The sequence below is a fragment of the Acanthopagrus latus genome, chromosome 11 (genome assembly GCF_904848185.1).
Source record: "Acanthopagrus latus isolate v.2019 chromosome 11, fAcaLat1.1, whole genome shotgun sequence".
NCBI classification, from domain to species: domain Eukaryota; kingdom Metazoa; phylum Chordata; class Actinopteri; order Spariformes; family Sparidae; genus Acanthopagrus; species Acanthopagrus latus.
The window spans coordinates 24,543,660-24,558,742 of NC_051049.1; the positions used below are offsets into that span (position 1 = coordinate 24,543,660).

The 15,083-nt window shown below is 40.7% G+C and overlaps 1 protein-coding gene across 1 annotated transcript in view; it reads right to left on the reverse strand.

The window, feature by feature from the left end:
* Nucleotides 1-3,714: 3,714 nt before the first annotated feature.
* LOC119028839 (glypican-5-like) overlaps nt 3,715-15,083 on the reverse strand; it is a 58,974-nt gene continuing 47,605 nt past the window's right edge. The window contains exons 10-11 of the mRNA XM_037115206.1: nt 7,669-7,778; nt 3,715-7,573 (exon numbers count right to left, since the gene is read on the reverse strand). Of these exons, the coding sequence (XP_036971101.1) occupies nt 7,478-7,573; nt 7,669-7,778 (206 nt within the window). The 3' untranslated portion in view covers nt 3,715-7,477. The remainder of the gene's footprint in view (nt 7,574-7,668; nt 7,779-15,083) is intronic.

Genomic DNA, 15,083 nt, shown 5'->3' on the forward strand with positions numbered 1-15,083 from the left:
TACTTCATGTAGCAAGAAAGACAATGCAGTGGGGTCTTTCAGTTGTCTAAATTTCTTTGTGTTTGCTTTGGCCGACAGAGGGCTGCTCGCTAAGGTAGCTTTATATCATTCTTCTTTCTCTACTTACTACTTGCTGGCAGTAGTTTTAGAGCAAACTGCTGCGGAAAACTCGGCCAGAAGACAAATGAAGCACCAAATGGCCAACAGATTTAAAGACGAACTGGTAATGTGGAGCATTGAGCAGCTAAAGAGCCCGATACTTTCCTCAGGACAAGATAGAGACCAAAAACAGAGCCAAAAGTAGAGTGAATACTGGACTAAGATTTGACAGGTGTCTGCTGTGCACGCTGGATCTGTAAGGAGACAACCGTATGCTATCTAAAAAGACGATGTTACGGTGCCAGCAGCTTGTTTCTGCTTCTCCCAGGTGAACAAAAGAACCTTTATCGCAGGTTTACCAGAAACAATTAGTGCTTCATAACACCGAAGGGGAGTTTGGGATAATATGGGCGTGTTGAGGTGAGAGAGATGATTCAGTGCTCTGCATTCACACAGAAATTGGTGTTAAAGTGCCCTTCAGCAAGACACCCAATCCCCAGTTGCATCAGCAGAGCCGCTCTATTTTGGCGTTATAGATAGTGGATAAGGAGGCTGCCAACCACTGTGAGGTTGATCAGCTTTCAGGGTTAAATGACTCCTAAACTCCCCATCCAAATTTAGACTAGAGCCATACCACCGCTACGCAGATTCCATCAGCAGCAGTGATATGCAAGGATCTTTAATACACCCAGAGGCACTTGGAAACAATAGACCGTTCACAGCTCCAGTGAGAGTAACTGAAATATTTGAATGCCTGAAGGATAAGGAGAGGCAATTGGTTGTCTGGGAAAGAGTTTGTTTGTCATTCTTAGGTTGCAGTTTTTCAGCAAAAAGAAAGACTGGTTATAGTAAAATATGATGGACCTAGATTTAACAACGTGCAGGGAATGCAAATTCAACCTTTGTGGCTATTTGCACCTATAAATTATATATGAATCCATTTGCGTCCATAAGACAGATGTGCTTTCTGGATGCTTTTTTATGACCATATGGGTTTCAACAGCAAAGTCACCAAAATAGCAATTTGGTGTTCTGCAAACCACAGACACGTTATAATGTGAAGGTATCATTCATACCTTATTAGCATTTTAACGATATGAGTCATATCTCGTTCACATTACGTGTATGAGCTGATTCCTTTGTCCAGTGGTGGCAGGGATGGATGATGGTAGCCATGTTTTCGGCCACCATTTAAGACTGCATTTCAACATTTGTAAGCAAGAAACCGCTGGATATCAGGAAGATGGGACATTTTAAGAGCTCTAACAGTGGAGACAAAACCAGATGTTTTTTTTACAAGGGGAACAATTTCCAGATGCTTTTGTGGCAACAGAAGCCTAAACCTGACCTTGTCCTTACCTTAACCAACTGGTTTTTGTGCCTAAACCTAACCTGACCATAAGCACAAAGCTGTCACAACATACAATTTGAAATATAATCCAAGAACATTTAAATTGCATCATAAAGAAATATAAGGTTCCAACATATCCCTGGTTTGCAGAAGCGTACACTGTCAACATTTATCTTGCCGATTGCTTTCAATCTTTAGAAAGCCCCCAGCCATATTTTTACAGCTAAAATGGCTATAAAATCATGTTGAGCGCCAACATGTAGACAGTCAGTAATCTGATATAAAATGTGTCTGGAAGGCTGCAAACACTGGCAAGGATTGGACCATAAATCTGATTTAAATAACATAAACCTCGATCATAACCCGTGGACAGGGTTAGAATAATCACGGCTCCGATTTCATTTGTTCTGGCACAGAGGAAGGATGTTATTCTGCAGAGCAACCTCTCCAGCTTGTTGAAACAACAGCCTGCAAATCCCCTGTCTCGCTCCCTCTCTCTGTTCTGAACTCTGACTCATCCGAGTTTCTTTTTCCACCTCGTTCACCTCCATCCTGCCCGCCGCCTGATCTGCTGTCTGTTTGTTCTTAAGTCCAAGGATAAAGCAGGGTGGACTGGACCTCTGCCTTCTCTGGCTCAAGTGCATCACAAGTTTGCTTCCAGGTAGCTGATCAAAGCTGCACATTGCATCATACAAGGAAATCTGATATTTCACATGAGTTAAAAGATAATAAATCAACAAAAATGAATAAGAAGAAGCTAGTAAAATATCTTGGAACAACACTCTGCAAAAGACTTAGGATATATGGCTGGGACTACATTGTGCCAACATTAGGATGAGGAACAGTCTTTCTCCTTCATTCACTCTGTCTCTCTCTGTGTCTACCTCTGTGCGACAATTTGCATTCAATGATGTCTTTATTTCCCATCATCCCCTGGCAGCTTCCTGTGCCAACACAAGCAATCTGTGCCAACTTCCTGACCATGCCAATCCAATCACAGTAATCTCTCAAAGGGCCAGAGGCCAAAGAGCTGTGGCAGCATTCCCATTTATATATATATATATATATATATATATATATATATATATATATATATATATCTATATATATATATATATATATACGCACACACACACAAAAATGCTCAGATGGCTCAGAACCAATTTTAGCAGCTCAGATCTGGTGGATGCTTGGACAGTAAAATACACTGCTAAAATAAACGGTAAAGTACACCTCTCAACAAAAACAAACCAATTGTCATTATTATAAGAGAGATGGTAGAAATTCCAACACCACATTTTTCATCTGCACTTTAAAAAGTTTTACACACCACAAATGCTCAAAGCCAAACACCATCTCCAGAAAAAATTAGCCAAGTATCTCCCTGGAAGACCGACAGATAAATTCAAAATGTGTGCAACTTTAGGTTCCATTTTCTATTTTTATCTTGGCACAACCCCATCCTTATACTGTGGTAAGGCTAGGGCACAAAACACACTTGCTTGGGGTTAGGGTTTGGAAAACATCATGGTTTGGCTTGAAAGAGCTGCTTTGGTTGTCAAGGTCTCATTAAAAACAGTCAAAATCAAAATCTGTCTTTCTAACAAACAGCATTTTGGCAGAAAGTCATATAATAAATGCATAATGTGAACATAAGATGACAAGTTTTGTACAAATGTCAGTATGGTACAATATGGTAGTATGGTGGATGTCTCTGTGGTTTGCAGAAATATTAAAGCAGCATTATGTAGAAACTGGCAATTTGTGAGTGTATAAGGGTGAAGTGGTAACATTTCACATACAACTTCACAGTGATGTCATAATGCTTTGTAGAGGGGTGTCACAATTCTCCAAATCAGCGATTAAATTTGACTTTGATCTTACCCCCCACCACTGTAGTTTGCTAACCACAAAGAAAACACATTACATCATTACAATGTTTTGTGTTGACAACTTGTGTGTTGAAGTAAACACGTGTGTATCATTGTGATCCTGCCCACTGACTGAGACACCATTCTCCCTGTTACCCTGTTCAAAATGAATTTGACTCTGCCATTGTGAGGGTAAAAAAGTGACATAATGTTGCTGTAACTGGTAACATTTCATCCTCCTGGCTGGGCTGTGAAAGCAGGTAGCCATGTGTAAAGAAACAATATTACTATTGACAAATCATGTTTACTAACTTAAAACCTTGTTTCACCTCTGTGTGTCGCTTCCACATGCACTGATACTTTTCCACATAATTAAAAAGACAAAGCACAATATGTATTCGAAAACAGTTTATTATTGAAGGTATTAATCTGAGGATTAGTGACTCAACAGAGCAGCAGGACACGGTGTATTACAGACGGGTTTATTTTCACATGACACTCACTGATTTAGTTTATTAAAGTGGCACAGTGGTTTTCAGTGCAGTGAGAGAAACGAAACAGGAGTTCTGTAGCTAACTGGTTGTTGCAACCTGGTGTTCCTGCATGCTGCTATATTACAACAAAAAACATTAGAACTGCTAAACAAAAACAGCTGTTAAACCTTTATAAAGATACATTTAATGGTTTTATGTAACAACGATGCAGCACAGCTCACTCCGTGGCACACCAGTGTGCCTCAACACACATGCCGGGAACCTTTTTAACACAGCACTAGAGGAAACAACAGACAGCTATTTCTATTCTATATATAACATCACTTGGCCTGATATACAAATATGCACAAACAAGAGTCACACGTCATTCACTACAAAGACTTGTCAACAATCTAAAGGTCCCATATTGTGAAGGTGTGATTTCTATGATTTTTTTTTTATTATAATAAAGCACGCTAGGTGCTTGACGAATGCTGTGTAAGTATCAAAATGCTCCATCCATGTATCGAAGGCACACAGCAAGTATTGAGAGTAGCATAGAAGTAGTAGTATATAAAACTGCCTTCAAAAAAAACTTCTGTGAGGCTGTGATGTAACAACTGTGCAGTCACCACCCTCAACCGAAGTCCAGAGGCAAGTCTTTCAACTCTGTCGCTATCTTGGCAGTGCCCGCTAACAGTCAGTTAAGGCTAACAAGACCCTCTCTCAATGGCTGGGGAGAGAGCCATAACTTCATTTTCAAGGACATCAAAATTCCAATCACCAGTCAAATCTGATGAAAAATGCTCAACATGTTTTGGGTGTTTTCCCTGAAATAAGGTCAAAAACATCCTTTTCCCCAGCGTATACTTCTATTCCTACTACATGCTGCGACTTCCATGGCTCAATCCAGAGTTCCATGAAGTGACGCCGTCGACTCATATTTAACGTCTATTGTTTGGATAACCTCATGTTTCTTGGTGCTCCTGTGCATTATTGTGATATCCTCCTCTTCCATGCCACTAAAAGTTCCATCTACACCCCCACAAAATCGACTGAAACTGTGGAGTCAGTGCAGCGTCACAGTTGGGTGGTATGTTTCCTGGTTTGGTCACAATTGGGTGTTTGGGGGGATGGGGCAGGATATGTGTCATGCAACCTCCATCTCCAGCGTTGCAGACTTTTCCATTCAAAATGCTTGTGTGTGGTGGTCAGTCTCCTCTCTGCTTTGTTTCTGCCGCAAACACACAGGCAGAGCTGAATTTGAAACATGGTGGGCGGTGCCTGCTCAGGCCTGCCAAAGCTGACCACTCAGGACAAACTGGGCTGTTTTTTGAGGCGGCCCTTAAACAGGCACAGGAGAGGGTGACTAGAGGTACTGCAGCAATTGACAGTATGAGAAAAATGATGTGTTGTTTGAACAGAAGAGCATGTAGTGTGCATCCTAAATAAAAGTGCTAACAATAGAACAGTGAGTAGAGTACTAGAACAATATGGGACCCTTAACTTGCAGTTCACAGATACAAGTTTGGAGCTCAAAGATAAAGGTGAGTTTCCACAGAATGATGACTTGCAACACCAAATAAGCTATTTTAGTTTCACTTTCCAGATTCAATTTGAATTTAAAACTCAAGAGCGCTTTAACTGCTCGTTAGTTTAGGTTTTATAACATGTTCAGTTTACATGCTAATGCTAAATGTTTACATGCTTTGTTTCCAAGCATATACAATAAATGAAATGTATATATATTGTTTACATTATTCAATTGCTCTGGTCTTATCCCAAATTGAGAAACAACACCAGTGTGTATCCCTTCTATCCACTTCTGTATGTGCATTGGTGTGTCGGTGGTTTGTTTATGTAGGTCGCCTCGCAAGGACTGTGAAAGATGGTGCGCTTGGCCTGAATCCAAAATTTCATCCCATTTGGGTATAACGTTTTAATAGTAATCAAATAATAGCACATTTGTTTGAGGGATTATGTTGTTAAAGCTCGCTAACACGGTATTTGGGCTCACTGCCCAGATAACTCACACATGTCAGCTCTTAATGGTATTTCTCAGGTTGTCTCATCTGTCAGTCACGTTACATTTATAAACTGTCTCAGGTGTTTAAAGCAGACGGATTGATGTGGGGGTTTCGCTGTTTTTGAAAGGACAGTACATCGTTCACAGACAGAAATGCACAGTGTCCTTCAGCTGGTTCATCTGAACCTATTTAATCAGTATTCCACTTGTCTGTTCTGCTGCTGTGTGCAGTTCGGGGAGGTTTGAGACCCAACAGAGAGCCGGCAGGACTTGATGGTGCTAATTAATATGAATTACATTAAATTCACATGTTTGGATCAGGCCTCAGCTGCAATCTGATCACTCTCCTGACACTTCAGCTCTCGTCATAACTGGATACAGAGACAAGCTGATAACACTTGTACCAGACCAAGAAAAACTACATTACTGTAACTGTAACTACACAACATTATGTTCTATAGATTATCTCATTGCTGCTCTTATAAAAGCATTTAGACACCAGACAGCCCTTGAAAACAGTTCAGCGTTTGCGTATAACAATGAGATGTAACGTTATCCATTGTTCAGGGCAGACAGTTGTGTCTGGCTTGTGGATGCTGTTCATCTTTAATCTTTTCTTGTATCATCAGGTGCATACCATTACTTTGGATACTCTTCTGTTTAACTGGGCTTTCTGTCAAGGACTGCTGTGTAATTGAAGCTGAAGCTGTCACATCTCTCCTTGAAGTGCTTTTACAATTTTGCAAACTGTACATCTTGAGAAAAACAATGGTCTAATTTTTCCCACAACAACGGAGGCTGTAAGAGGCATTATATGCCTAGAAATGGGAAAAACAGTTTCTAGCGGAAGTCTCAGTCTCAGTCTATTTTGAAGAATAAAATTTGTGAGCAAGTGTTACACAGTTAAAACTCTCAGCATACTTGCTTCAGAAATCACCCAGCTTGCGTGAACAAAGAGCATATCTGTGTGAATAAAAAGTGCCGGACTGGCTTCAGTCTGAACAGATTTACAGGACGAACTGTCAGACTGTTCATTATGCTGCATGACCATCTGCAAATAGTCTGAAGTGTCACATAATTGGTTGCGTTGCCTCTCAAGATAGTGTCTCAATGTCCGTTCACCCGTCTGTGTTCAGCTCTCCGTGCTGAGTCCTCACAAGTGTGCCTTTACTGTTGCTACACCGAAGGCCTCCTGCCTGAACTTTAGCTGTCATGGATCTTAATCCCTGTGGGCGTTACATAAAGGTCAAACCAAACCAAACATCCTTAAACATCCAAGTCAGTCTGCTCTGTTCTATATTAATCACTATTTACACATCAAGCCATTGTTATCTATAGAAATTCTTCATATAAATATATAATATATATATATTTGTATTTACATCTCTTCAAAAAAGTCAGTAGTGCTGTGCAATCTATCCTATAAGGGTTAAATACAAATAAACAAACGCATGTAGAGGTAAGTACAGGTAACATAAAAATGCGTGCCATGCACCTGCGACGAATCGACAGCCCGTCCCACCAGCTGAGCCGCGCTGCGCAAAAAACAATCAGAGTGGTTGACCTGCGCTTACAACTTCCCCACAAAAACCCATGAGGTTGTCTCTCAGTCTTTTTTTGTCTCTGTCAGTCTCGGGGTCTATCTCTCTCTCCATCATCAGCGAGGTTCCCACGGTGACAGCAGTACGAGCAGCAGGGTCAGCAGGGTCAAAGGTTCAACAGACGACGTGTGGGCTGAGCCTCGAACGGCCACCTGATGGAGAATATGAGATACAAAATTGCAGAAGAATGAGCAATCTACAAGAGAGCGGATGAAAGGATGTGACGGTAGGAAGAGCTATGATTTACCTGTGGGGGTGAGAGGTGATGAGGAGGGACAGGGCGACGAGGGGGAGGGGGCGGAGCCATGTCCTTCGTGGCTGGACTGCGACCGCTGGATACATCACCTGTCTCATCGCCTGGGAAAGACAGAAGCAAAAATATGATGGTAGTGGTTAAAATCTCAGATTTACCTGGTGATTCTAGACATGATTTTTTTGTCTCTCTGACCATTGAAAGTGAAGTTATGGCTCTCTCTGCATTCATTTAGAAAGAGGCTCCGGTCCTGCTATTCTGATATAACTGCCTGCGGGCATTGCAAAGATGCCTATAAGGACTTTGATAATACTAATCTTGAACATGGCAAAAACAATACTATTAATCTTGTTGCACAAGCAAAGAGCCCACACTTGTCTGAAAAGATCAGTTACCGTAATAACAAAAACATGGCCAGGCCTTTACAATCAACAGAAATCCAGCTTAAAAATATGTTCATAAACAAACAACTCCATAAATTAAGTGTGCGAGTCAGGATTTGTGGAAGTCATCTCTGGTTCTGCTTTTAGTCCCACGATTGCACAAAATCTTGCATCAGTTGTGGCTGACCTGGAAGATTTATGGATTTGGCCCCACCCACCCACCCACAGTGTGTCACAAATGTGAATACTGTTACCTTTCACACATAAACACACACACACACAAAAACACAGAATGTTGTTCCATTGAATGGGCATATGGCAGGACTTCACCAGCTGCTTTATCGCTTTCATATGCATGTATGTAGGTGTGTGTCTTGCGTCTGTGTGTTGGCAGTAATCCAGGCCCCTCATGGGAGGAACTCAGGTAAATGACTGGATTAGGACAGGAGGGAGACAGACTGTGCCGCCAGCTAAACGTGCACCCACACACACACACACACACACACACACACACACACACACACACACACACACACACACACACACACACACACAGGCGTTTCAGCCAGAGACATTCTCATACTCACCTGCGCTGTCACAAGAAACAGTCACATCATGCTCTATCCTGGCACACACACACACACACACACACACACACACACACCTGCTTGGGCAGAAATCTGATTCTGCCTCTTACAATACACATTGTCCTGCAGTACAATAGACAAAGAGCCTCTTTCATTTGCTGAGGAATGAGGCGAGTAGTTAACGTTCACACAGTCGCACAAATATTATATCTCATAATAACTCAGACATAAAGACAGCGGGACAACAGCCATATACATACACACGAAAAGAAACAAGCACACGCAGAACGTTTGAAATTCAAAACACAGACGTAGACACAAAAATATGAAAACAATCTGAAAGAGAGACGAATGATGTGTTTTTGTTTTTGACTGTGTTGATGATCCGGATGATTTACTCACAGCAGAATGCTTTCCAATTAGGAGTCTGTCCTTTATTGTGTGCTCTCTTGACAAATAGCTCCATGGAGCAATATGGGACCCTGGGCTCATGGCTGTGCAGCTGTGTGTTTCCATCTGTGTGTGTGTGTTTGTGTGTGTGTGTGTGTGTGTGTGTGTGTGTGTGTGTGTGTGTGTGTGTGTGCGTGTGTGGCCTGTTTTCTGCTCCCATTCCAACTGAAAACCTTGTGTCACATCTGGAGTGAACCTGTTTCAGGAACAGAATTGCATCATATTCTTATTGTGTTTCCAACATAACAAGAATATTGTGACAAAACCGTGTTTTGATCTCAGCATGATATCTGTTTCTTGTGTCCTTGTTCTTAAAAAAAGATATAATTATGCAAAAACTGGCCCTCTTTTGCTCCTCCAGTGAGCTGCTTCAGAAAATTCGTCAAGTTGATTTCTTATGTCCGTCTAATCAGGCAAAAAGGAACACATTTTCCAATCATTTACATGGAGGAGCATAAGCAAGGTGAGTTAAACTCATATTTGAAGGTAAATGAGGCAGACAGAATTATGGTTTCAGAGAAGCAAAGGAAAAATAATGTGTTACAAATAGCCGTACGCATGAGAGAAGAAAACAGTAAATGGATTGGTGGATTGCGACTAAGTTCATTGTAACTAAGTCTACATTTACTCAAGTGAAGTAAACATTTTAAGTACTTGAGTATAACCACAACATGCTACTTTATACCTCTTCTTCACTACACTTGAAAGGGACATTTTTACATCTCCAGGTTGAGTTACTTTGTATAAATATGTTACATAGAACTTAATTTGAAAACATTATAACAAATGTTCAGTATACAATAGATAATTAAATAATGTAATCTACTTCAACCTACCACGGTAAAATGTGCAATTAGAAATTAAAGCACGAGTTATGATACTTAAATAATATCGCGTTCAACAAATCTCAACTTTGTGTTCATAATGAGTAGTTTTAGTATCGTTACTTTGAAAACATTACGCTGATGACACTTCTGTCTTTCAATGTAACTGTAACTTTGAATGCAGGACTTTTACTTGGTAAGTTCATTCTACCGTGGTACTAAGTGAACATTGTGAATATTTGCCACCCAAGAAAAACTAGTAATACTTTTAAAAGGCTTGTTTTGTCTTATCAACTGTCTGAAACAGAAATCTGAAAAGCTGAAGGCAGCAAATATGCAGTTTCTTGATAAATGGTTCACAGATTATCAAAGTTGTGCTTCTCACCAACTGTCATCCAAAGGTTCCTAATTAGACGAAACGTCCTATTAAGAGTCACTCTGCTTGCGTGTGCATACTGTAAGTATGGTTGGATGTGAGTGTGTTTGCGCGGGCGTTCATGTGTGTGAGTTTGTGTGTTTCGAGGTGGGTGGCAACACATAGTCTCCTCCTACATGCCCTTCGGCACATTTGTCTCTTAGCAACAATTCAGAAACATGTCACATAAGGCAGATTGGCGAGAAATACATGGACACACACGCGCGCACACACACACACACACACACACACACACACTCACCCATCAGAGATGAGTGATGAACAATGTCACTGGCCATACTCATGGGATAGTTTAACCTTTACTGCAATGAGTAATGAGAGAGAGTATGTGTGTGTGTGTGTGTGTGTGTGTGTGTGTGTGTGTGTGTGTTTGATAATAAGAATGCAGGAGTGACATTTGAAAGATCTTGTCAGTGAGTTGCCGTGGAGGATTGCAGATTCCAGGTCAGCGAGCTGCAGATCAGACTTTCAGTCTTTTTTTGTTGGTGTCCAGCATTTAAACTTCTCTCATCTCCATTCACGCACAGCTCGCATTCACAACAACAAGTAGAGAACAGTTACCATGTACTGTCATGGTTGAAGAGGAGAGCTGGTGAAAACATGTGATACATCATCCCCTCCAATCCACACAAACAAATGTGTCATCTTGACCATTGACTCGTAATTTAGACAATTTTACACAATAATAAGATAAAAATGGAATTGAATTGAACAGAAGTCGAACCCTGGGGTGACAGTAAGGCTCCCGAGCAGGTGGAGTACAGCCATAAATCAGAGCTGTGGTGACCCACAGGAAACAGACTGGTTGCCAGGCACTAAGCGAATCTCTATCTGTTTCACACACACACACACACACACACACACACACACACACACACACGCACACACACACACACACACACACACACACACACACACACGCACACACACGCACACACGCACGCACGCACACACATACACACACATTGTTACACACACACAGTTTGGTGGAGGATGTTGAGGATGTTTTAGTGTAAAAAAAGTCAGACATGCCTTATAATTGCAAAAAGAAAACAGTGAATTTTCAACATTATTCTAACAGCTGGTATGATTTTTCACAAGCTGTAACTAACAATGTGTCAATGTGTATGAAAATAAAGCACATTAACTGACTGATTAGCACACATTGGTTAATACTGGACAGATATATTAAAACTAGACATAATACCAATGAAAAAAGAAACAAAAAATATTACATCATATTCAGTTTCTTTTATCAAAACAAATATAGCAGGATTTTTTTTACATATTCATTTATTTAGCTTGAAAAAAAATGCATAAATTTGCATGCTAGTAACAACAATCATTGTTTCTCAGCAAAGACCAATTTACAACTGTTTTGCATGTGAAGGGCTCCACGATCAAGCTGGCAATCATCTGCTGAATGCAATGTTCTGTTCAACTTTCAACATAAAGGTTGCTGACATATAGTTCATATATAATAACATGATGACTTCTGGACTTTTGTTATCTATGTTGTCATGCGGCCATGGTTTGGTGGGGTTTAGACACAAAAACGACTCAGTTAGGTTGAGACAAAGTGCATAGTTTGGGTTAAATCACTACATTTAGTTGCATAACATACGTAAATCACCTTATGTGATGCAGGTGATGTAAGTGCATTCACGTACATCAACTTACTAACATAACCAAACTTAAAAACAAATCACTTTTGACTCTTGGCTACAACCAAACTCCAGTGTATGACTCATCCAACCATCCCGCCCACCCCCAACTTATACTCTTCTAGCTTTTTACCCCCAGATTCCACCGGACATGTCTGCGTTGTGCTACATCAAGCTACTCAACTAACCCTGGAACAGTGGAATTACAGCATTATACTACTGTACTAGAGCTGGTAACGACAGTGTCATACTCAAAGGGCCATTGACCAGGGTTCTTGTGAGTGAGAACAGGATGTTAAACTGTGTAAACAAATATTCATTTGTGTTAAGTATAAATGACAAGGCCTCAAGCTGTTGTAGAGAGGGAGCAGCAGGTTTTTGGTAAACATTTATTTGCACACATTTAGCCAATGTAAGGCTGGTGTGATTAACACAGCTCATATAAAACCTGTTATTACACCATTACTATTATTCTGCTGTTTTTGTATTATAGCGGTAAACTATACTATCCAGCCAAAATCACCATTCGCAACTGTGGAGCTTTAATCCATTACAATGTTCACAAATAATATGATAATATATCAAGCATTTCCATTCCAGAGAAGCCGATACCCAAACCTCAGCATTGCTGTGTTAAATGCTCTGTCATGCATTCCCCCAGTCTGCCATCTGAAACACAACCCCACTGACAACACAGCATCTTCCTAATCACAGCAGACAATATGTGTGTGTGTGTGTAATCACAGTGTGTGTCACAGAAACATGTTAGTAATGCTTTGATCAGGCAGATCCGTGAGTAATGCGTCGCTATATCACTGCGCTTTAATATGTGGGGAGTGTTTGTGCAGTCTCGCCTCGCCTCAGAAGAAAACTTCAGGTACTTTGAAATGTTTGTGGGCGTTCATGTTCGACATGCAGAAATGTGTGCTCGTGTGTGTTCGTTCACGCAGATGGGAGTTATGAAAGGATGTTAGGGAGGCATGATCTGATGAGTTAAAGTTGAAAAGTGAACTGACAGCGAGTGTGCGTGTGTGTGTATGAAATAAATTGAGTGCGTTAATGACTGTGTCTGATATCAGATGCCTGTGGTGTGTTTCTACAGAACTGTCAATTTATGCCCCAATTATGCCCAATCCTGTTGCCCATCAATTTTTGAACGTACACAACAGACACTCATTCTCTCTCTCTCTCTCTTGCTTACTACACACACACTACACACACACAAATGTTGCGAGGTGACCTTGAAAAGCGTCTGGATAGATGGTGTGCGCACGAGTGTGTGTGTGTGTGTGTGTGTGTGTGTGTAGACGTGTAAATGTATCTGTAGCATTTCCAGCTGAATCAGTAATGAGCATTTCATTACTTCAGCCTCAGTTCCCCAGGGAGGAAACACACACACACACACACACACACACACACACACACACACACACACACACACACACACACACACACACACAGGGGGCAGGAGGAGCATGGTAAAAGGTAGCTCTGGATTATACACTCAGCAAGTGCTTATCAGAATCAAATTATAAAACGATAGCGAGAAAAGAGGACGGCAAGAAAGAAATTAAGCGAGGAAGAAAAAGAGGCAGCGCTGTGAACATCAGAGTGAATAATGAGAGGCATACCTCAACGCCAGTGACAATGTCTATTTTCTGAACACACAATAAATGTTAAATTTGGCCACAGATATAAATAATCCGATTCTGACATCCTGCCAACACGCTGTACTGTTTCTCCCGGTATCCTTCACTGCTGTCATCTTGTTATATATGGAGTTAAAAAAATAACATGATGAAATTGGCTTGCTGCTCAACCGCCTTATATAAGGAGAATCTATAGACACTAAAATCATCAATGTGTCCCCAGTTGGTAATATGCTGCGATGTTTTCAAGCATTTGCTGTACGACACAGAGTGACAGTGAGGCTCCTTTATCTCAGGAGGTAAGAATAAGAATTGCAGCAGCTCTAAAGCTTATTCTGAAGGGACAATACTGAGAGATGTCAGTCATTGTTAACACAACAGAAAATAACACATGCATTCTTGGGTTCACTTGTGCAGGCTCCGTGTCGAAGGACGTTTCGACTCAGCGAGCCTCACAGACTCGGATCAAACCATAAAAATGTAAATACAGAAAGAACCTCAGAGAATCGGATGATTCCAGTTTGCCCATCAGACAAAACATTTTTTTTGCCATTTACCAAATACTGTAAACTGGTATGACATGTTTCAAGCAAGCACTTTTAGAGACCAACTAGTTGTTGAAGGGATCTTGGTGTTTTTCTGCCAAGCTACTTCTGGAAGCAAAGCCAATGTGTAACCCAAGTGGGAGACGAAGGAATCCATCTCTTCATAATCTCACAGCAACGGACACGGTCCTAGCACAGTGAATTTCATTTACATCCATTTTTTTTTTTATTTCTTCAGCTGGGAGTCTCTCAAATCAAAACGATGGAAACAAAATTACATCTCAAAGTTGTCTTAACTGTTACATAAGCACCTTTGCTGACGAAAATCTATCCATCCACTATTTAGGCTGAAACGTTCAGGAACGAGGTAATGTTGAAGAGTTTTGCTTTTGCTACATTTTGTCCCTCGGGGAACTTCTATCCTCACCCGCTGATGTATCAGTTTTAGAGATAGGCGGCTACGGATTTCTCTCGGATGAACATTGATGGAAACATTTGGGACACTGTAATCATGCAATGAATATATATACCAAAGGTTTAGTTGTTTGTTTCTAGACACTTTATATCTTTAAACATTTCTATTCATTTCAGATTCAGCGCTGCTTCAAGTCATTTACTTACATCAGCATCTACATGCTAACATGCTGATTTATTGCTGCTGTAAATGTTAATTTCCTATAAAAATATGTGCCAAATAGCTTTGTATTCCAACAGTAATCACTGTTATAGAGTCAGCACAATCAGCTTACTCCATAAAGAGGCGGTCCTGTCTGTTCGCGAACCCATTTTCAACATCTTAGCATGTTAGCATGCTAACTAAAAACAAAACTAGAACATACTTTAATATTTTTCTTCAAGAATCTCTTCACGT